The following is a 22210-nucleotide window of genomic DNA, read 5'->3' as shown; positions in this document are numbered from 1 at the left end:
TAAAAGAAGCACACTTTGTGTTTATGTGCACACTTTCTCCATTCAAATAGATAGGAGCTGTACTTTATGCCACTTGTTTACATGGAAACTAGCTGCCCAGGAGTGCCGACTGAACTGACTTTGAAAAATGACAACGTTGGCCTGTTGACATGCAGTAACCGCTCCAAACCATCAGATGTCAGTCTCGCTTCATTGCGCTCTTTGAACCGGAGAGCGCTGAATGATCCGCGGATGTTTTTAATTAGATGGAGGTTACCTAGCAGTGTAATTCAATCCCGTTTACCTGCGACATACACCAAGTTAGAAATTACGCCAGCCTAAAGACCCGATCCGTTGAATTTGAGTACTGTTTTATCATTTCCTCGGTCGACACAAACGATGTCAGCCAGCTGCGGGCGGAATCCTCCTCCTTTCCCTGATAATGAAGACCAGGAGGCTGAATTAGACAACCGAGTCCTGGACAGCGATGATGATGATGATGATGATGATGAAGAAGAAGAAGGGGACAACATATTCACTGGAGCCAGAGTGAGACACCTGTTTCGAAATAAATTCAGTCAAATATTGAAGTGTCATTTATTTGATAAAAGCTAGAATTTCGCTTGTTGTCGGTGTCTGCAACGGTCGTGAAATTGTCATTATGTTAGCGATGGTGGCGTTAATTGAATGTCTTTTTGCAGAGTAAACCGATAACACCCTCGCCTGCTGCTGATGAAGCCCCTGAGGTTGATATCTTCAGTGAGGAGGGCTCTTACATCAGGAGAGATGTTCATCACACCTCTAATGGCCTTCATTCTGATGAAGAGCTGGATCTGTTCACTGGTATTTCAAGTGTTTATATAACAAGTCAACTCATTATTATTTGTATAGCGCTTCTCACAACACGCAACGTTTCAAAGCAGCTTTACAGAAAATTATGTTGTATTGTCTTAAAAGTCCTCTGAGCAGCTTAAATGGAAAAAAATTATTGAAAAGTATATTTTGAAGTTCATCCCTGAATTCACTGCGGAAGTGCACATAGATTCAGTGCTCTTATTTTATTTGACTGATGAAGGCGTTATTTGGCATTATTGTCTATGTCAGTGGTTCCCAACCCTGTACCTGGAGGCCCCCCAACACTGCACATTTTGTATATCTCCCTTTTCTGACACACCCAATTAAAGTCTTGGAGTCTCCAGTAATGAGCTGATGAGTTGAATCAGGTTTTTTTTTATTAGGGAGATATCCAAACCATGTAGTGTTGGGCGGGAGTATGAGTTTGTGAATGGTTTAATTAATGTTAATGAAATACTGTTATTAATAACTTGTATGGAAGATACATTTTTGAGTTTATTAAAACTTCACATTGTGGATTGAGGAATATTTCAGTCCTTTACTACTATTGCTGATATGTAGGCTGCTGCAAAACACAGTAGCCTACATGGCATGCTGTTTCACTGGTGCTGGTGGGATGTCAGCTGAATGTACCTTTGTGCTTTCCTGGCCATTACTGACGTTATTGTAGGTTGGGATGGAAAAAGGAGACCAGAAGATCAACAGTGCTTGTTGTCATGTTGAACTTTAACACAATATCACAATGTATGCAGAAAACATGCTCTGAGAGACAAGCTCTAACACTGATTGTGGATGGTAGTTCTTCTGTAATGCAGACAAGATATGACATGCAGTGCGCAAGCGCTCTGTAGCAGCGGATGCATAGACTGCTTGATCAATATCTGCTGCTATGATTACTGAAGGCATTTGTCCAGAAATTAAGCTGAATCGATCAAATTAACAGTAATGAATCGATTATATCTTGATCATTATCATCCCTAGATTAAAGTAATGTCGACAGTGATCATCATAGCACCCCTCGCTGTCTGGTTTGAACAGGCTGTAGTTAGTAGTCATTGCTCAGTGACACACAGTGGTGGGAGCCGAACATCGGACTGGATCAGGCAATCTCTGGTAACCTCGGTAAATACGATGGGTGAACAAATAGAATTATATTAGCATAGACGCTGTTCGCTTTAAAGCATTTAAAGAGTTATAGAATATGAGAAGTGTTTCTGGCTCTGGCAGACCTGACTAATGCTGCATGATTATGGGTTGGGGATAAATTAGGTGTATCCTTGACTGAAAAGATGAGTGTTTAGTCTAGACTTTAATGGAGAGTTTGTTTCTGAGTCCCGAACAATTTTAGGAAGGTTATTCCATAGTTCAGGACCCAAATAGGAAATGAATACCTCATTTTGTGGATTTTTATATTTTACTGTCATTTAGCAGACACATTTATCCAAATCAATGGTCAATCACTCGATTGCTGCAGCATTATACTTGCATACATTTAAATCTGATTTAACATTCAGGTCAAATGGCATCTCAATTGCAAATTGACAAGTTGAAGAGCAATGATTTACTTAAAGGTGTACTCAAAAAAAAGTGTTACTCCTAAAGACATCAGTTGTAATTTTGAAACATCTGTATAAAATAGTGACCATTCACATGAGATGAAGAATCCAGTCAAATCGCTAACCTTATAAAAGCTGGTTCATGCTACATGGAGAGGGTCTCCTCATGGGGCTGGTATGTTAGGATCACATGTCCAGCTTAATTCTACTCTCTTAATATCAGTTACCCTGTTATTGGACAATTATTTTAATGGATTACATTTATCATGGATGACTATTGTGTTTGAATTATGCTGAATCCCTTTCCCTAGTTCTCCGTGTAGGTCCAAGATGCTATATTGGCCAGTGCAACATAAACAAAAACTATACTGAGTGCACCTTTAATAAATTGTGTCACTTCCATGATGAAATTACCACTGGTCATGTAAAGATGCTTTCTCTGTTCTCTTTGTTTAAATTCCAGAGGCCACTGTAGAACTGACACTCACCAACACCACTAGTCAAGGGAGGAGAGAGATTATTGGCCCGACTGCAACGGCTTCCAACCCCACACATATTCCTAATTCCATACACAAATCTAGCATTGTCACCAAGACCATGGAGGAGGTGCAGACCCAAGACCTCTCATTTGACCACTGTTGCATCAGTGTTTTTATTTTTATTTTTTATATATATATTTTCTCAACTCTAAATCAAATCTAATGTATTTTAACAGTTGGAGGAGGAAGAGGTTGGAGATCAATTTGAGCTGAACATTGCAGTCACCAACCCAGAGAAAATGGGTATGTGTGAACTACTTGCATAATTGAGTCTGGATCAAGGTTTTTAATCTGGATGTTCAGTTGGGAGTTTAAGTAACTGTGCCCCTCTTTTATTGTGTTGCAGGAGATGGCATGAATGCCTACATGTCTTACAAAGTGTCGACTCAGGTTCATCAAGGTTCTGTCTTTTATAGCAATTTTTGATTGTTCAAAGCTTTCTTAATCAGCATTATTCTCTCTCTCTCTCTCTCTCTCTCTCTCTCTCTCTCTCTCTCTCTCCAGACTACACTGCCCATGTTCCATAATAAGACGTTCACTGTGCGTCGGCGGTTCAGTGATTTTCTGGGTCTGTATGAGAAGCTGTCAGCCAAACACTCCCTGCTTGGCTGCATCATCCCATCTCCACCTCAGAAGAGTGTAGTGGGTAAAGAGTCTTTTATTTTTCATTTGATCATCTTGTGTTCACTTTTGTACTTGTCTACAGTAGTGCGGTTATTAAACTCAACTAGACATCCTACAGTGTTCCAGATAACTGAGAATCACTCTTCGCTCTGTACAGTTGTGTCTCAGTGTCTTTTGCATCACCTCATGTTCACTCTTTGTGTGATTTGTTGACTGTTTGTTTGTGGTTTGGTGATGTGCCACAGGGATGACTAAAGTGAAAGTAGGGAAGGAAGATTCATCCTCAGCAGAGTTTGTGGAGAAGAGACGAGCAGGACTGGAGAGGTGAATGCACCCACAATTAAACAGACTCGATCACTTTTAAATGCTAACACAAACTTGTCATATTTGGGAAGTTCACAAAGTGTAGTAAGAATTATGCTTTATTTGATCACTAAGTGTATTTATGCGTTTCATTTAAAATGTATTATATTTGCTGAATGTTTGTTTTATGTTATGTTCTGTAGGTATCTGCAAAGGGTAGTGGCCCATCCGTCTCTGCTGCAGGACCCTGATGTCCGGGAGTTTTTAGAGAGAGATGAGGTGATCACCATCATGTTCCTAAACACATCCAATATTTTAGTGAAATATTTTATATCTTAAAGGGATAGTTCACCCAAAAATGAAAATTCTCTCATCATTTACTCACCCTCATGCCATCCCAGATGTGTATGACTTACTTTCTTCTGCTGAACACAAACTAATATTTTTAGAAGAATATCTCAGCTCTGTAGGTCCTTGCAATGCATGTGAATGGTGACCAAAACTTTGAAGCTTCAAAAAACACAAAGGCAACATACAAGTAATTCATAAGACTCTAATGGTTAAATTATGTCTTCAGAACAAGCAATATGATAGAAACGGATCAATATTGAAGTCCTTTCTCACTAAATTCCTTCTTTCCCAGTAGGTGGCAAAATGCACGAAGAAAGCGAATCACCAAAAAAAAAAAGTGAAAGTGGAAATTTGTTAAAAAAAAATAAATAAAGGACTTAAATATTTACCTGTTTCTCACCCACATCTGTCATATCTCTTCTGAAGACATGGATTTAACATGTGGAGTCAAATGGATTACATTTAGATGCCTTTATGTGCTTTCTGGAGCTTCAGAGTTTTGGTGACCTTTCACTTGTATTGTATGGACCTATTGAGCTGAAATATTCTTCTAAAAATATTTGTGTTCTGCAGAAGAAAGTCATACACATCTGGGATGGCATGGGGGTGAGCAAATGATGAGAGAATTTAAATTTTTTTGTGAATTATTTCTTTAATTTGTGTTTTAGTTGCCCAGGGCGGTGAATACTCAGACTTTGAGTGGACCTGGCCTACTAAAGATGATAAACAGAGCATCGGATGCTGTGAATAAGATGACCATTAAAATGAATGAATCAAATAATGTAAGAGGATCTCAGTTCCTACATATTCTGTCACAGTCAGCTGATTGGCTGCATGCTAGAGCGTGACACTTGTGCATGTATGCTTGTATTTTAGTGGTTTGAGAGTAAGTTACAGGAGCTGGAGAGTGAGGAGCAGTTGTTGAGGAGACTCCACGCTGCTGTTGACTCATTAGTATACCACAGGAAAGGTGAGTGAAAACTATGGCGTTAAGCCAATGATACAGATTTATCCTGTACAGCATCTTGTTTCAAACTCTGTCTTTCTCCTCCCCTAGAGTTGTGTAGTAATACAGCAGTGTTCAGTAAGACTGTGGCAATGCTGGGCAGTGTGGAGGAGAACTCTGCGCTGTCTCGTGTGCTGTCACAGCTGGCAGAAGTGGAGGACAAGATGGAGCAGCTTCATCAGCAGCAGGCCTTTAGTGATTTCTTCATCCTTGCAGAGCTGCTGGCTGACTACATCAGACTGCTGGGGGCTGTGAGGGTTAGCGTGTTCAACCACCAGCTTTTGGGCTTTGGGTAGCCCTACACACATTTAATTTAAGTAGAGATTTAAAGTTATTGATCATTTCTTAATTGTCATCAGATGCTGAACTTTGTTATGAGTGAGGCAGTGCTGTATTTACTGTGTGTGTCGTGTTTCTCTCAGTGCTGTTTTGAGCAGAGGATGAAGGTCTGGCAGCGTCTGCAGGAAGCTCAGTGCACACTGCAGAAGAAACGAGAGGCAGAGGCAAAACTGCTCTGGGCAAACAAACCTGACAAGCTGCAGCAGGCGAAAGACGACATCAATGAGGTTAAACCTTCAACACTAAACGCTTAATGTACCAACACCCTGCATGTATTATTAGGCCAACACAATGCAAAACGTAACATCCTTGTAGGAGGTTTCTGTTGAATCAAATGGAATAATATGATTGGTTGCTAACTGAATGTTAAAAAACACAATAATTATCATGTGTATTGTTGAAATGTACACACCTACCCAACTTGAATAAAAAAAAATGAATGAGGCTTAAAGCCCAAGATCCAAAGAGAGGAAAGTTTAACTGAAGATATCAAATGTACATGGTGACAAACAAAAATGTGTACACACACAAAAAAAAAATATATATATATAATTTTTATTTTTTTTGTGTGTATATATATATATATATATATTAGTGAGGAAAATAAGTATTTGAACACCCTGCTATTTTGCAAGTTCTCCCACTTAGAAATCATGGAGGGGTCTGAAATTGTCATCGTAGTTGCACGTCCATTGTGAGAGACATAATCTAAAAAAAAAAAATCCAGAAATCACAATGTATGATTTTTTAACTATTTATTTGTATGATACAGCTGCAAATAAGTATTTGAACACCTGAGAAAATCAATGTTATTATTTGGTACAGTAGCCTTTGTTTGCAATTACAGAGGTCAAACGTTTCCTGTAGTTTTTCACCAGGTTTGCACACACTGCAGGAGGGATTTTGGCCCACTCCTCCACACAGATCTTCTCTAGATCAATAAGGTTTCTGGGCTGTCGCTGAGAAACACGGAGTTTGAGCTCCCTCCAAAGATTCTCTATTGGGTTTAGGTCTGGAGACTGGCTAGGCCACGCCAGAACCTTGATATGCTTCTTACAGAGCCACTCCTTGGTTATCCTGGCTGTGTGCTTCGGTCATTGTCATGTTGGAAGACCCAGCCTCGACCCATCTTCAATGCTCTAACTGAGGGAAGGAGGTTGTTCCCCAAAATCTCGCAATACATGGCCCCGGTCATCCTCTCCTTAATACAGTGCAGTCAGCCCTGTCCCATGTGCAGAAAAACACCCCCAAAGCATGATGCTACCACCCCCATGCTTCACAGTAGGGATGGTGTTCTTGGGATGGTACTCATCATTCTTCTTCCTCCAAACACGGTTAGTGGAATTATGACCAAAAAGTTCTATTTTGGTCTCATCTGACCACATGACTTTCTCCCATGACTCCTCTGGATCATCCAAATGGTCACTGGCAAACTTAAGATGGGCCTTGACATGTGCTGGTTTAAGCAGGGGAACCTTCCGTGCCATGCATGATTTCAAACCATGACGTCTTAGTGTATTACCAACAGTAACCTTGGAAACGGTGGTCCCAGCTCTTTTCAGGTCATTGACCATCTCCTCCCGTGTAGTTCTGGGCTGATTTCTCACCTTTCTTAGGATCATTGAAACCCCACGAGGTGAGATCTTGCATGGAGCCCCAGTCCGAGGGAGATTGACAGTCATGTTTAGCTTCTTCCATTTTCTAATGATTGCTCCAACAGTGGACCTTTTTTCACCAAGCTGCTTGGCAATTTCCCGTAGCCCTTTCCAGCCTTGTGGAGGTGTACAATTTTGTCTCTAGTGTCTTTGGACAGCTCTTTGGTCTTGGCCATGTTAGTAGTTGGATTCTTACTGATTATATGGGGTGGACAGGTGTCTTTATGCAGCTAACGACCTCAAACAGGTGCATCTAATTTAGGATAATAAATGGAGTGGAGGTGGACATTTTAAAGGCAGACTAACAGGTCTTTGAGGGTCAGAATTCTAGCTGATAGACAGGTGTTCAAATACTTATTTGTAGCTGTATCATACAAATAAATAGTTAAAAAATCATACATTGTGATTTCTGGATTTTTTTTTTTAGATTATGTCTCTCACAGTGGACATGCACCTACGATGACAATTTCAGACCCCTTCATGATTTCCAAGTGGGAGAACTTGCAAAATAGCAGGGTGTTCAAATACTTATTTTCCTCACTGTATATATAAAAATTTTAACTGGGACGGCCAGTTTTATGGGCTGATGCTCCACCACCATCCTTTTTCAGGGCCAGTTGATTTAGCAGGTGAGTTTTACACACTCCTTAGTGGATTCCAACTTCTATAGCCACCAGAATGTTAAAGGGATAGTTCACCCAAAACTGAAAATTCTCATCATTTACTCACCCTCATGCCATCCCAGATGTGTATGACTTTCTTCTGCAGAACACAAACAAAGATTTTTATCTCCACTCTGTTGGTCCATACAATGCAAGTGAATGGTGGACAAGGCATTTAAAGCTCAATAAAGCACATGAAGGCAGCATAAAAGTTATCCATAAGACTCCAGTGGTTAAATTCACATCTTCAGAAGTGATCTAATCAGTTTTGGGTGTGAACAGCCCAAAATGTAACACATTTGTCACTACAAATCTTAACATCTGCAGTCCCCTTAGGGATCATGATTTCAAGCTTGATTACACTTCCTCTAGCGCTCTTTGCATGAGTCAAGCACCAGGAAGTGTAATCGAGCTTGAAATAATGATAGTGCGTAGAGACTGCAATGGCCAGATGTACATTGAAGTTACATTTTTGACTGTTCCACCCATAATCGATTGGATTGCTTCAAAAGACAGTGATTAAACCACTGGAAACATCTGGATTACTTTTACACTGCCCTTATGTGCTTTTTGTAGCTTCAAAGTTTTGGTCAGCATTCACTTGCATTGTGTGTTGTACAGAAGAAAGTCATACACATCTGGAATGGTATGAGGGTGAGAAACTGATTATAGAAGTTTTGGGTGAACTATCACTAACAATACTAATTGAATATCAACAAAGAGCTTTTCTCTGTATCTCGGTGCAGTGGGAGTCTAAAGTCAGTCAGTATGAGAGAGATTTTGAAAGAGTCACCTGTACGGTGCGCAAAGAAGTGCTGAGGTTTGAGGTAAGATTTAATTTTTTTTCTACTGTATTGCACTAAATGTAAGGTGCAGATCAGTACAAGAAATAAAGAAAACTAGAAATAGAAAATAAATGTTTTGTCTATTGCAGAAAGACAAAACCAGAGATTTCAAACAGCACATAGTGAAATACCTGGAGTCCCTGCTTCACAAACAGCATCGGGTAAGTGTGTGTGTGTTTGTATGTGTGTGTGTGTGTGTGCATTACATATATTGAATACACTTTCATTATTTGTTATTTATATTCATCCAGCTTGTGAAGTGCTGGGAGGCCTTCCTGCCGGAGGCCAAATCCATCGCCTAATCAGTGTTACCTCACACACTCCTAACCTTTGACCTTGACAACAGACAATCAACATTTCTCCCTTCCTCTATCCTTTGCTCTCTCTGTTTGTCAAATAACATGTAATTGATACCTTTCAATGAGGATGAATCTCTAGTTTGTGATTGTAATCCTGTGCAGTGATCCATGTCACTGCTGGCAATTGAAAGTTGAGTGGAAAGGTTAAAGGTCAGAGCAGCTTGAAGCAGGTACAGCAGTGTGTGGGGGTGCAGCAAGAATATTTTGTGTGTTTGTGTGTTTAGTGTTATCCTTGAGGTTTGTCATGGTGCTTGGCCTGTGTAGTGTTTTAGTAGAGACTTTAAACTGCCTTTTAAGATTAAGTTTCATTCTCATGTCATGGATGTGCACAGGGATGAGGTGGAACATTATCCACTCTAAATAAAAAGAGAGACCATTTTTTAGAGTACAAACACTTGATGTGTTTCTATGGGCATTCCACCCAGCCTGAGATTGCACCACATATTTCAAACAGTAGCAAATGTATGGTATGATGTGAAGAATGAATTACAAACTATGAAGTGAAAATAATGTCTTTTGAAGTACCCCAGTATGTGTTAATAATAATTTTAATGTCAGTTGGTAATTTTAATTGATATTTTTATGTTCTCCACCACATGCTCTGATCTGTACTGGTCCAGATAAAGTTGGACAAACAATTATATTAAAAAAGATTCTCGAAAATTCTATGAACTTGTTAATGAGTACATTACAAAGAAAGTACAAGGTTTAATGCCTTTGTACTGAGGAAGTACTTATTTCGTCTTTATCATTTAAAGCTCTGCTGCCATATTCATGTTATCACGCTACCTGTTGAAACCAGGATTGTAACCACTAGTTGTTGACCAATAAGGGGTTTTCAATGGCCGATACCAATATTTAGAGCAGGATGGCCAATACAAATGCAGATAAACCTAATACAATTAGAAAACACCAAATCAGATGTTCACAAAATGTCTAAAGCGAAACAAACACTTATTTTATGCAATATTTACTCAAATTTGCATAAACTTTAAAAGAAATAAAGTTGACAATTTTTTTTTTAAATCTACTGGTAGAATGTGTAATTTTCAAGTTTTTTTTTTCTTGACAATAATACTCTCTGCTGTTATGCATATTTATGTATTGTAACCTCTTTTTAAATGTTAATGACCTGGTAAAAGATGTGCACTTGTTTAACAGTCCTGTAAAACATTTAGCCTTTTTGGTAAAAATAAAAAGAGAAAAAAGGATTACAAAGTGTTTGCTTTATTTTTTTGTCACAATATCTTCAATGTGTCACTACAGCATTTGCTTAATTTACATTAATCCAGTTCAGAAGGTTTCGAGCAGAGCCGGAAATGAACTTTTATTAAGTGGTGATATTTACCCCCAGAATTGAGAACTCATGATATGTTGGACAATATTTAACTAAACATAAAATCTGATTGATGATGTAAATAATTAATTACAGGGCAATATTAAGCAACTGGAATGGAATTATTGACCACATCATTCATACATTTCAAAGGTCTGCATGTTTGTGATGGTAAAGGAAAAACATGAACACAGCAAAAGATTTAATTAATTACCAATAATTGTGTTTAAATGGCTTATTATTAATGATCACCTCATCTGAGAAGACTTCAAATCAGCATGCTGTACTCAACTATTCTGTGACTAAATAAGTGTGTTAATTAAAAATGAGACTATTACATTAAAAGCATGAGCGTGGTTCATTCAATTAAAGACAGAGTTTGAGTGATAAGGCCTTAATTTACATCTAATATCTAAGACATTTCATTGCACCATCAGAATGACTAGGCAAATGTATCAAGTACAATGCTCTAATAAGGATACTAAAACTAATGGGCCAGGCTCACAAACCAGGTACACCAATAGTCCTTGCATTTGAGAGAGCACAGACAGACAGCTTCAATCTAGTCCACTTCTCGGGTTTATTCTGAGATTAACAGTAAAATTTCTAGCTCCACCTTTGGACATTTGTAAGACAACACAATGATTCAAAACCAAAAGTCACTGTTGCACAGACACAGCATCTTTGCACTAAGCATTATAGCTAATCAACGCTGTTAATGCTATTGAAACAATCATAACTTCTGATTCCCTTTTTCCTCTCTAAACACTTACAGGTACAAAACAAATAATAAAACACTGCCAAGACTCCCCCATTATAAATAAAAGTTTGGCCAAAGGTTGTGGAGACAGTCTGTGTTGTCTTAGATCTTCTGATAAGTTGAGGTTGTGTCCTCACAGGTCCTCTTCACTGTCCCAGGAATCTTCTTTGCGGAGGAGCCTGTGTGATTGTCAGGAGTCACTCTCATTTATGACATTCCTATAGCCAGCCATCTGCTCTTTCTGACGACATAACACCACAAACAGCAGTAATATCAGAAGGAAGATTAGGCAGCCACACACAGCCAGTCCAATGATGACTTCTATAAACACATGGGAGAAAACCATTCAAATATAAAGGCATAGTTCACCCCAAAATTAAAATTCTGTCATTAATTACTCACCCTCATGTTGTTCCAAACACGCATTACTTTATATCTTCTGTGGAACACAAAATGAAATATTTAAAATAATGTCACAGCCGCTCCATACAATAGCAGTTGATTTAAAAAAAGCACCCATAAGTGTCCATGCAACTTTTGCATGACGTTATTGAGGTGTTGCATATTTGAATTGGACTCAGTATACACGAGTTGAACTATGATTTGATGGATATATGAGGGTATAACAACTTACATTTCTTTAACTTAAACTTAAAAATTGATTGTGGAATTGCAATATGATGTAAGAGTAGCATGGAATATGTCCTTTAAAGTGAGGTCCTAGCTATTGTATGTAAATCAGCAACTATGACATTCTGTAAAATATTTCCTTTTCTGCTCTGCAGAAAGAAATTCATATGGGATTGGAACGACATGAGGGTGAGAAAATAATGGAGGAATTTTTATTTTTGGGTGAACTATTCCTTAAGATATCCATCATGATTATCATGACAATGAAATGTAGGATTTAAAAAAAAGGACTAAATCTGTTTTGTTGTACACACACACACACACACACACACACACACACACAAACACATGCTTCATTTATGCATTAGAGCACTTTGACTGCAACATTACAGTTTAAATATCGATTTATTATTTACATAAACAATGTGTGAATAAAAGTGTTTTAGGTTGTAGATCAAAAGAACAATAATTAATGTTTATAAGTGAGTTTACCAGTGTCCCTGTTGTCTTTGCTGATCTGGCACTCTCGTTTCCAATCTTGTGGTATGACTTCATGTGTGAGGTTTAAGAAGTCCTCAAGGGGGCAGCGCTGAGAACAACCAGGTAAAGATACAGAATACGGCTCAGGCACAGAGCTGTCATTGCGATAATACATCTCCACTGAAAATGATCTGAAATGGAGACAGACAGTAAAAATTTGATTTTTGTTGACCTAAAATATATTCTAGCCATATGCAGAAATGTGATTTTAGAGAAAGTGCAGACAAAATACCCATTTTCCTCCTGGTAAAGTTCAATTAGATGACAGGAAGCATATGGTGGTTGCAGACCATTAAAGACATTCATAGCTTCCTGCAGAGCTAAAATGGTTGTGTCATGCTGGTGAGGAAAGAGTTCAAACATCATGAAAGCATCGTTTTAAAGGAGCTTTGCTATTGTGAGAATAAAGGGAAGTTTTGGTTTTATGTGTAAGCAGATGGTTAAGTGTAGCACATGACTTACAGCGGAGTACACAATCATCTTCAATTCCTGTTTAGAGTCTGGAGCAGCTGCAGCTGAGAGATTCTTAATGATCTGTTCTAACAGCAGGCCTGTAAGTGCAGTGTCACAGGATCACAGTATTGCTTTAAAACACCACATTTTAATCTATATTTAATTTTTATCTATATTATCCTGGCACTTTATTACCCATCCCTTAAAATAGTGGCCTCTCCCTCTGATACTACTGTTCAAAACTGCAGAAAAAACCTGATTTGCATACATTTGCTTAAAAGTGTCAAACTGTATAGCTATGAAAATTATGTGTCCTAGAATTAGCTCTCACCTCCCTGAAGTCTGCACTTCTCCTTTCTCTTATAGACTCCAAACATAATCTGGAAACCAAAGTTCTTTAACACCCCCAGCTTCTCCATCACATCTGGAGTCACCCAGGGAGGTGGCTGCATCCCATGTTTTGCCTGAGAAAATAGAATAACAGAAAGAGATGAAGGGGAAAATGAGCGAAAGATACGGCATCTGAAACAGTTCATGGTGTCTGGTAGTTTGGATTTAAAAGCATTATTCAATGCATTGAATAATGCAAGTGATTCCAGCATGTGTTAAAGGACAGTAAAGGCTGTCATAGGTAGAACCTTTCCATAATTGCCATTTACAACCCCAATTCTGAAAATGTTGGGACTGTATGAAAACAGCTAATAAAAACAAAAAATGTAGAGTGATCTGTAAATGATATTCACCTTTTGCTATATTGAAAGCAACTACAACTAAACATTATATGTTTACCTTGTGAATTTCATTGTTTTTGTGAAAATGTACAGTCATTTCAAATCAGGTGATTGCAACACGCTCCAAAAAAGTTGCAACAGTAGAGTGTTTACCACTGTGAAACATCACAATTTCTTCTAATAACACTTATTAAGCATTTGGGCACTGAAGACACAAGTTTGTTTGAAGACAAAGTGGAATTTTCCCCCAGATGAGAGGAGATCGAGCCCAGAGAAGTGGGCAGTGCTTCTGGACAGAGTTGATGTAGGGCTTCTGCTTTGCATAGTGAAGTCTGAACTTGCATCTGTGGGTGCAGCAGTGAATGGTGTTGACTAACAAAGGTTACTAAAGTAATCCCAAGCCCATATTCATGATATCCATTACAGATGAATGATGTTTTTAAGTTTTGACATCTGAGGGATCAGAGATCACATGCATTCAGAAGGGGTTTTTGTCTTGCCATTTACACACCGAGATTTGACCAGATTCCTTGAATCTATTAAATATATTGTGCACTTTAGAGGGTGAAATGCCCAAAATCCTTCAAATTTGCCTTTGGGGAACATTGTTCTCAAAGTGCTGGATTATTTGCTGAAGCATCTGTTGGCAAGTGTACAAGTCTGGGACTATCTTTGCTCTTGAAGGACTAGGCTGTTTTTGGAGGCTCCTTATATACTATGACACGATTGCCTCACCTGTTTAACATTTCCTGTTTCACATTGCCTTGTTATTTAACTCATCAAAATGTTCATAGTCTTAAATTGCCCCGTCTTATCTTTTTTGCAGTGCGTTGCAATCATATGATTTTAAATTACTGTACATTTAAAAAAACAGAAGCATCATATAATGTTTAGTTGTAGTGCTTTCAATACACACTATACTTACAAATCCTTTTTGTTTCATTAGCATTTTTCATAGTGTCCCAACTTTTTTAGAATTGGGGTTGTAACAAGCTCCAACATATCTAATACACAAAGGTCTAGAAGAGTGCTCAGTTTCAAAGACCCTCAGTAATGCCTCTTCAAACTACTACCATCTTGCAAATGTTTCCAGTGTGTGAAGGACCACCAAACTAAAAGGAACAGTTTTTCTTGTGAACAACTGTAAACAATAAGCATCCCTCCATAAATATGCCTTATTTACTTCCTACAGTTTACTGCGTTTTAACTTGCAACTGCTACATACCTTCGTCTCATCTTGAAATGTACAGCTGAATGTATAATGCAAATACAGCATATAATACATACACTGTATACACTATCATATGTCTATAGAAATACAGTATGCAGGTAGGTTGAGAATAATGGAACAAAATGCAGGGGCACAAAACACATTTAGAAAAGCCAGGATTGTTGCCAGTCTTAAATATTCTCAGTGCCAATGATATATAAAAAATTGTTGTGGTAATTTTCCCAATGATACATCATACAACTAATGGTAACCGGACACCACTTTAATACGACCTCCTTAACATTGTAGCAAATATTTTAGGTGCTAATGCTAGCACTCAATATGCTTGTCCCACCCCCACTTTTTTTGATTGGTACATCATTTTAAAAGTGACATTGATGCACTGTGTAACAGAAGTTAAACAATGTTTTAAAGGAATATTCCAGGATCAATACAAGTTTAACTCAACTGACAGCATTTGTAGCATAAACATTTGCCAAATTCACTCTACATTTTTTGTGATTTTTTTCTTTAAAAGAAGCAAAAATAAAAGTTACAGTGAGACACTTACAATGGAAGTGAAGGGGGCCGATTTACTGAAGGTTTAAAAGGCAGAAAGGTGAAGCTTATAATTTTATGAAACATTATATTAATTCTCCTGTAAAAATGTGTGTTATTTGAGCTGTAAATTTGTTTAAATTGTCGTTTTTGCAAGATTACAGCGTTATGTCGTCATGGCAATGAAGTTATAAATTGGCTATAACTTTTTACAGAAAAGGTTAGTAAGCCATTTATCAGACTAAAATCATGTTAACATGTCTTGTGGTTATACTAACGGGTCTTTCAAAACAAACATATCAATTTTCATAGCCCACAGAAACAGTGTCTACAGTTTGAGAAAATGAACATATGAATTGCTTACATATAGTTGTCGCTGCATATTAAAATGGGATAGAATTATTTTAACACAGAAAAAGTTACATCAGCTTTAACTCCATTCACTTCCATCCTAAGCACACCTCACTGTAACCTCAATTTTTGCTTTTTTCAAAGAAAAGGAAAGAAATTTAATTTACTTTTGTGGTAATTACCATATTGCCAAAAATTTGTCAACTGAGCTTAATATATATTGAACCGGGAATATTTATTTAACTAGACATGTGGTCTAAAAATGCAACACTCTTAGAAAACAGAGCATGACACAATATAATGCCCAAAAACATCTGTTGGACGCATCCGGACCCAGACAGAACAGAATAACATTTCCTATGTGTTTGTTCCCTTATCTGTTTCTCTGCGCACATAACAATAAATCACTTGAACTAACTATAAGCTGTTAAAGTGAGGAGAGGCACAATAATCTAGATTAACTGCACACTGTGTCTTTAAAATATAGTTCATTCATATTGACAATACTTAGACAAGAAGATTAGGAGTTTCTTAACACTAGTTGAGTAATATGTGAATGAAACTCACCTCACAGAACAATGTGTCATGGACACTCCAAATAGTTTCAATGGTGGCCTTAATCAGTCCTGTTTTATTTCGCACCATCTCTATAAAATCCTGGATAAAAACACAATGCCATCACTATTTAACTCTAAATCCCAAAACTTGAGAATGCTTTTTGTTTTACACTATATTATAATTGCCATAAATTGTTGTCACTGAAAAGTGCATGAGCAGGTTACAGGCACAATAAGCTGCTATTATAAGCAGGTCTTTGAAAGGTGGACTCACCTTGTATGTGTCAGTCATGTTTAGAAAGATGTCTGATTTTTCAGTCTCGTTCATAAGCTGTTTGTAACGTGGACAGTCTTCCAGCGGAAATGAGAGCAGCTTCAAGAGGAAAAGACATGTTAGGGAGGTCGAGTGGTCATGGAAACATACATGGACACTTTTACTGATCCGACTGCTGTGCAAATATAACATCAACACTGAAGAGGCCACACTGTAAAAAAAGAATAGTTGAGCAAACTTAAAAATTCAACAACACGATGCAGTAAGATTTTTGGATTCTCTCAACGATATTTGTATAATTGTCCTCAGTAACATTGCTTTGTTTAGTCAATGTTAATGCATTTGTTCACTAAATGCAAAAATTCTTCTTAAGAGAACTACTAACTTATAGTTTAGACAACTGACAATTCACGATGCGAGAACTTCAATTTTGTCATCATTTAAAGTACTTTTATATGAAGTTACCAGCAATCTTTGCCTCTGAAGAGAGATGTATGTCTTGCGAGGCAAGGCAGTATGAACAATTGTTTGATAGACACACAACAGACCTCAGTCCTTAACACACAAACCTCAATAATGGTGACAATCAACAAACCTCAAAAACAAGTTAAAAGATGAGCTCCTAACATCACCACACAACTATTAACTATCAGTGCCAAAACAACAACAACAAAAAACATAAAGTCAGCAAACAGCAAGGAACAAGTCTACAACATTAACCACATAATGTATTCATGTTGCAATGAATGCTGGTAACTCACATCAGCAACACTAGTTGACAAGACTAGTTTGGGGTACTATTGTTGGTCTAACATGTGTTTTTATATAGATGCAAATAATTTACATTTTGAGTTTCTGTGACTCAAAAACCACCATAAGCTGGATAAAATGCTATTTCATTTTTTTATAGTGTAGGGCCACATTTTAGTGTGCAGCAAAATGGTGGAGAGGAAGTGGGAACAGTGCTTCATTAGCCACTTTTTCACTATCGGGCCAGTGTGAGCCAGGGCTATCAACTGCCCAGCCGGGGCCAATAGCCTCACACCTCGAGACCAAAATCAACCTGCATTCCCACAATCAGGCCAATAACAATAACAGCGTTGCCCAAAAACCCACTCTTAATACACTTCTGCTGTGCCAAAGTCACATACCCCGCCCATTTAAAAAAATAGTTGATCCAAGAGTAATTGGCGGGCCAAAGGCCTTTGGCCAAGAGGAGGCACTATGAAGGCCTGGAGGTGCCAGTGTGAACTAGGGATGCACCGATACCACTTTTTGTATTCCGATCAGATTCCAATATCGGAAACCTCAGTATCGGCCGACTCCGATCCAATATCAGTGTTGGTTTTTTTGTTGCAGAATCGGTTTACAATATCTTTACATTATTGTGTGGAACTATTTGGGAGTACTCTTAATATGTAAAGAAACAGAAACATCTAACTACACATTATTTCAATATAAATGTATAGCTTATTAATAAACACTTTATTATTAACTAGAATACTGGATTATGTAGCAGCAAAATTAACAGTAATTCCAGTATAAGTCATTAGTAGAAAAGAAGCTGTTTTTTTTGTGTGCAAAATTTTCAACTTGTAACTGGACTTTAAAGGATTCAGATCTCTTTTTTGTTCAATTTAGTTGTAAGACATCAGTCTTTCATTCACACAGTTATTTTTTGGAACCTAAACATAAATATTATTATAATTTATAAACAAATAATGATATATTATAATAGTAATATATCTCAATTGTGCACCTTTAACTTTTAAACCCTCATCCTTTTTTTTGACATTCTGAACTTTCCACAAAGTCACGTAAGTGTGTCTGTTTGTAGGCAAGTTTACAGTAGTTTAATTCGCATCTTATTCAGATTCTGGTTAAAAATTTTTTTAAAAAATACAAAAAAAAGCACCTCTTGTGCCATTCTAAATGCATATTATAAGTGAACTGAACTATTGAGCATCTACATCTGAGATGTTGTTTGTGAGTAGCGCTCAAATATTGCGCTTAGCAGAGGGGCAAGCGTTTCCCTAGCGTTGGGAGTGGCTTTGTGTGGATTTTTTTCCGCATCAGTGGAAACACAGTCTCAAACTGTATGAAGTTGTTATTACGCGTTCCGGATTCCAGATTGATTCCATCTTGACTGCAAGACATCATGACTACGGTTACGCCCTCTCATCGTCTATAATGAGCAGCGCGACAAAACAACAGTGCCGATTGCATCATATCTGATCTTTCTGCGCTGTATTCTTGAATATGTTTCTCTAGCACTGAAACACGCTAAACTGATGCCCTGTCCTGGTCCGCACCGCTTCCTCTTTTCCCCACATGTGAGTAAACATGAGGTGCGTGTTTCCAGAGCGCCTTTAGACCATAAAGTTTTTCTTTCTAAATGTAGTTCTATTAATCAGCATGTTGCAAGCCTTTAATAATAAACACATATATTTCTGTTCTAATTTTGTGAAATTATTCATATTTCATCATCTCTGACAAGGATGAAAGACAAAACAATTACTAGTTTGTAGCCTAGTCTTTCTCACTTGAATGAAAATAGAAAATTGTCCATTCAGACTTTTACATTTTCAAAAGTTTCTCTCTGGAGACACCCCTGAACCCCCCCATACAGTATCATTCCTCAGTCACAAGGGCTTCTATGCCCCCATACTTGGATATCTGCATGTAAAGAAATATGAAAATATTTGTTATGTAAAATTTTTTTAATAAAAAATACAAATATATTTATATATATATATATATACACACACCTTCATTATGATTCAAAATGAACAGATCATCTTATAACATTCATATCCAACTGCACTCAATTGATAAACTCTAAAATATTGTAATATTTTCATAGAAGATCCCTCAGACACCACTGCATTGGTTGTGTTTGGGCCCCCAAAGCAGTTTTGTAAAGACTATTTAGACTGTTTAGGATTTTGATTCCTCTTCTTTTTTTGGAAATTAAAAAAAAATGTGCAATGTGCAAATGTGATTCAATATCGTGATAAATATCAAATGATATGAAAAAGAATATTGTGATAATATTTTTTGCCGTATCGCCCAGCCCTACTTCAGGTACCCGATTGGCGCATCCCTAGCAGGAACGCAACTGGCCCTGGCACGCACAAGCTCATTTGGCCCGATAGTGAAAAAGTGGCTAATGTGATGTCTTACCATCTCTTTATCCTCAGGGACAGTGTGAACAGGTATTGGCTGCCACTTCAGATCTTTCTCAAACACCTCTGAACCATTAGGTGGGAACAGGCCAGCCAGGTTAGCCTCTGCACTCATCAGAGTCCGGTCAACATCTGTACTCCGTATAAATATCTATAGCACAAAGACAGCAAAGTTAATGTATACTACATCAGACCCATTTAGCACAAAGACACAAGTCCGAAATGTTTAAACCAAAGTTAGAGAAAGAGATAAAGACCTCATGTCGCTCATATTTCTCACTCAGGAATCCTGTGTAGCGTTTCCTTAAAAAATCACCCAGTTCAAAGTGCTGCCTCATACCCTCCTTGAAAATTAAGAACAATGAATTACACTAAAGAAAAAAAAAACTATTTTTTGGTATTTTGTATGCATTAATCCAATAGCCTACAAGGAGTTGCTTAGAATGCAATGCATTTTAAACACAAAAGGTGGGTGTGTGTGTTGGCAAAACAAAGCCCCTTGTGTGTATGTGTACCTGAGACAGCTGACCAAAACCCTGGGGCCAGTCGCTCTCCTGGTAAGGATCAGTTGGATAGGCCTTGACTGGAGATCTGTCACCATGACGATACAGCTGTTGGAAAGGAAGTCGAATAATTCATGAGAATTGGGGAGTTATGTCAGTGTGTCTATACTGTGCAACTGCAGCTAGATCAGCAAATCTATCTTGTCATGTGGTCATACTGACACTGTCACACAGCCCACGCAGTAGACAAACATATTCTTATTGTATTTGCAGATTCAATCTCCTCAACATTATCTATTGTCTTGCACAGAAACCAGCTGTATCTAAACGTGTATCATGCACAACCACAGCTTGATCAGCTAAAAGTGGCTGCTCCAGTTTCTCTCTGTCACTCATTTACACAAAAGAAACACTGAAACCAAAAGTAGGACCTGAAACTCTTTCCAAACATGAAAAAAGTTTCCCGTGAATTTTTAGTATAGCTGTGCTACAAAATCAATCAAACGTACTCATTTTGCAGTGACACCGATTTAGTGAATAAGCTTGAAACCATAAACCATTTACTTTCGGGAGTAACAAATATCACTTTGCACACTCTAATAAAAATGAACGATTTTGGGGGGCACAGATGTGAAATTAAAGCAGCAAGAGCAGGGTCTATTTATCATGTGATGAAAACAAAGAGTAAGCAAGTTTACAGGTATGCCACAAATGGTCAAACATTAAGTGGAGAATGAGGTGCGCCCAAACTGTAAACAATGTCTGTACTCTAGCTACTAAAAGTTGCTCATGTCGCACTGCGACTTACTAGATGTTGTGACAGGATAAAGTACCAAACCAGACTGACAACCAATGAAAATATCACTATCGACATTAACGTATATTAAAGCGAAACAATTTATGAGAGAACTCGATTCACATTCACAGTGTACACTGCCCTGCGCACAACACACACATGTTTAGATTTAATCCATAAAATATTAATCACATGCCCACATAATAAGAATAAGTCAAAATATGGTGTTTCAAAATATTGTTTTATGGGCCGATTTAGACGTTTGCTTTCGCCATTCCAGCTGCAGCTAAATTTACACAACACAAACTGACAGTAGTCTGTGACGGACACATCCATACTCACCACAGTGACAAATTTGAGTGTCCTCTCTCCACTGGCAAGACTAAAAGCGAGGAGAAGCGCAAAGCTCAGAAAGCAGGACTCCATTCTTGAAGACGAGCAGCTGCGGTGGACTACAGCAGCCTCATTGAGGAATCGTTACCTGGCTGTTCTGTTCTGACAAAGACAAACACGGGACGAACTGTAAGAGTTTCCGGGTAGAGGGACGCTCTAATTGGTCAACAATCTGCAGCTTTAAAATGACGCCACGTCATTTGAAAAGAGGCGGGACTCAGGACCAGTGTGAAAACGTTTGTTGTGCCTGTTGTTTTGATAAGATCCATTGTGGAATTTTTTACTAAAGGTGCACTCAGTAATTTTTTCAGAGTTTAACTCCTAAAAACAGGGACTGTAATTGTGCAATATATGTAGAAATATATCATGAGACTTCAGTCATATCAGTAACCTTATAAAAGCTGTTTTATTCTACATGGAGAGGGTCCCCTCATGGGGGCTGCCATGTTATAATCACATGACCAGCCGAATATTACTCAATCTCAGGAACCAGATTGGGTGCTTCTGGGATGCTTCACCTCACGACTCAGGCTTGCAGTGTAAACGGAGTCATCTGTTAAGCTGCGTTCACACTGCCAGCTACTTTGTACTTTGCTACTTTAATTTTTAAAGGTTCTACCATTTACTCCATTAAATTCAAGACGAGACGAGATGTAGACATGATGCAGACATCACGTAAACCATGTGTGTCAAACAGTGAAGCATCTAGACAGACGTCACACATCATACACGTGTTGCAGTGGAGTGATTTGTGTTCAATTTCGATAACACGTATTGCAACATGGTATGTAACAGTGTTCAGTGAGCCAGGCAGTTCAAATATGCACAAATCTTAACATGTGTTGTCTACGTGTTGTTTA

The 22210-nt window shown here is 38.0% G+C and overlaps 2 protein-coding genes across 3 annotated transcripts; one reads left to right on the top strand and one right to left on the bottom strand.

Annotated features, from left to right (window-relative positions):
- Window positions 1-161: 161 nt before the first annotated feature.
- On the top strand, window positions 162-10277 carry LOC127656213 (sorting nexin-1-like). The gene is made up of 15 exons (XM_052144421.1): window positions 162-528; window positions 681-822; window positions 2854-2996; window positions 3106-3172; window positions 3276-3319; window positions 3434-3575; window positions 3799-3877; window positions 4060-4135; window positions 4876-4989; window positions 5084-5177; window positions 5265-5470; window positions 5636-5779; window positions 8616-8696; window positions 8804-8875; window positions 8966-10277. The coding sequence occupies exons 1-15, from the start codon at window positions 379-381 to the stop codon at window positions 9014-9016; spliced, it is 1605 nt and encodes a 534-aa protein (XP_052000381.1). The 5' UTR covers window positions 162-378; the 3' UTR covers window positions 9017-10277.
- Window positions 10278-10296: 19 nt separating this feature from the next.
- Window positions 10297-21485, bottom strand: acp2 (acid phosphatase 2, lysosomal). Of its 2 annotated transcripts, XM_052144394.1 has the most exons (12): window positions 21300-21485; window positions 20174-20269; window positions 19916-20002; window positions 19657-19809; window positions 16474-16572; window positions 16210-16299; window positions 13124-13256; window positions 12802-12890; window positions 12572-12678; window positions 12292-12470; window positions 11572-11608; window positions 11357-11490 (listed from the first exon to the last, which is right to left on the bottom strand). In XM_052144394.1, exons 1-11 carry the CDS (start codon window positions 21381-21383, stop codon window positions 11595-11597), a joined length of 1131 nt encoding a protein of 376 aa, XP_052000354.1. In that variant the 5' UTR covers window positions 21384-21485; the 3' UTR covers window positions 11357-11490; window positions 11572-11594. The 2 variants fall into 2 exon arrangements, with proteins under 2 accessions (XP_052000347.1, XP_052000354.1); XM_052144387.1 differs by lacking the exon at window positions 11572-11608 and having other exon boundaries at window positions 10297-11490.
- Window positions 21486-22210: the final 725 nt, after the last annotated feature.

This window comes from Xyrauchen texanus, chromosome 2 (assembly GCF_025860055.1).
Source record: "Xyrauchen texanus isolate HMW12.3.18 chromosome 2, RBS_HiC_50CHRs, whole genome shotgun sequence".
In the NCBI taxonomy this organism is placed as follows: domain Eukaryota; kingdom Metazoa; phylum Chordata; class Actinopteri; order Cypriniformes; family Catostomidae; genus Xyrauchen; species Xyrauchen texanus.
This window is presented reverse-complemented; position numbering and strand designations above follow the sequence as displayed.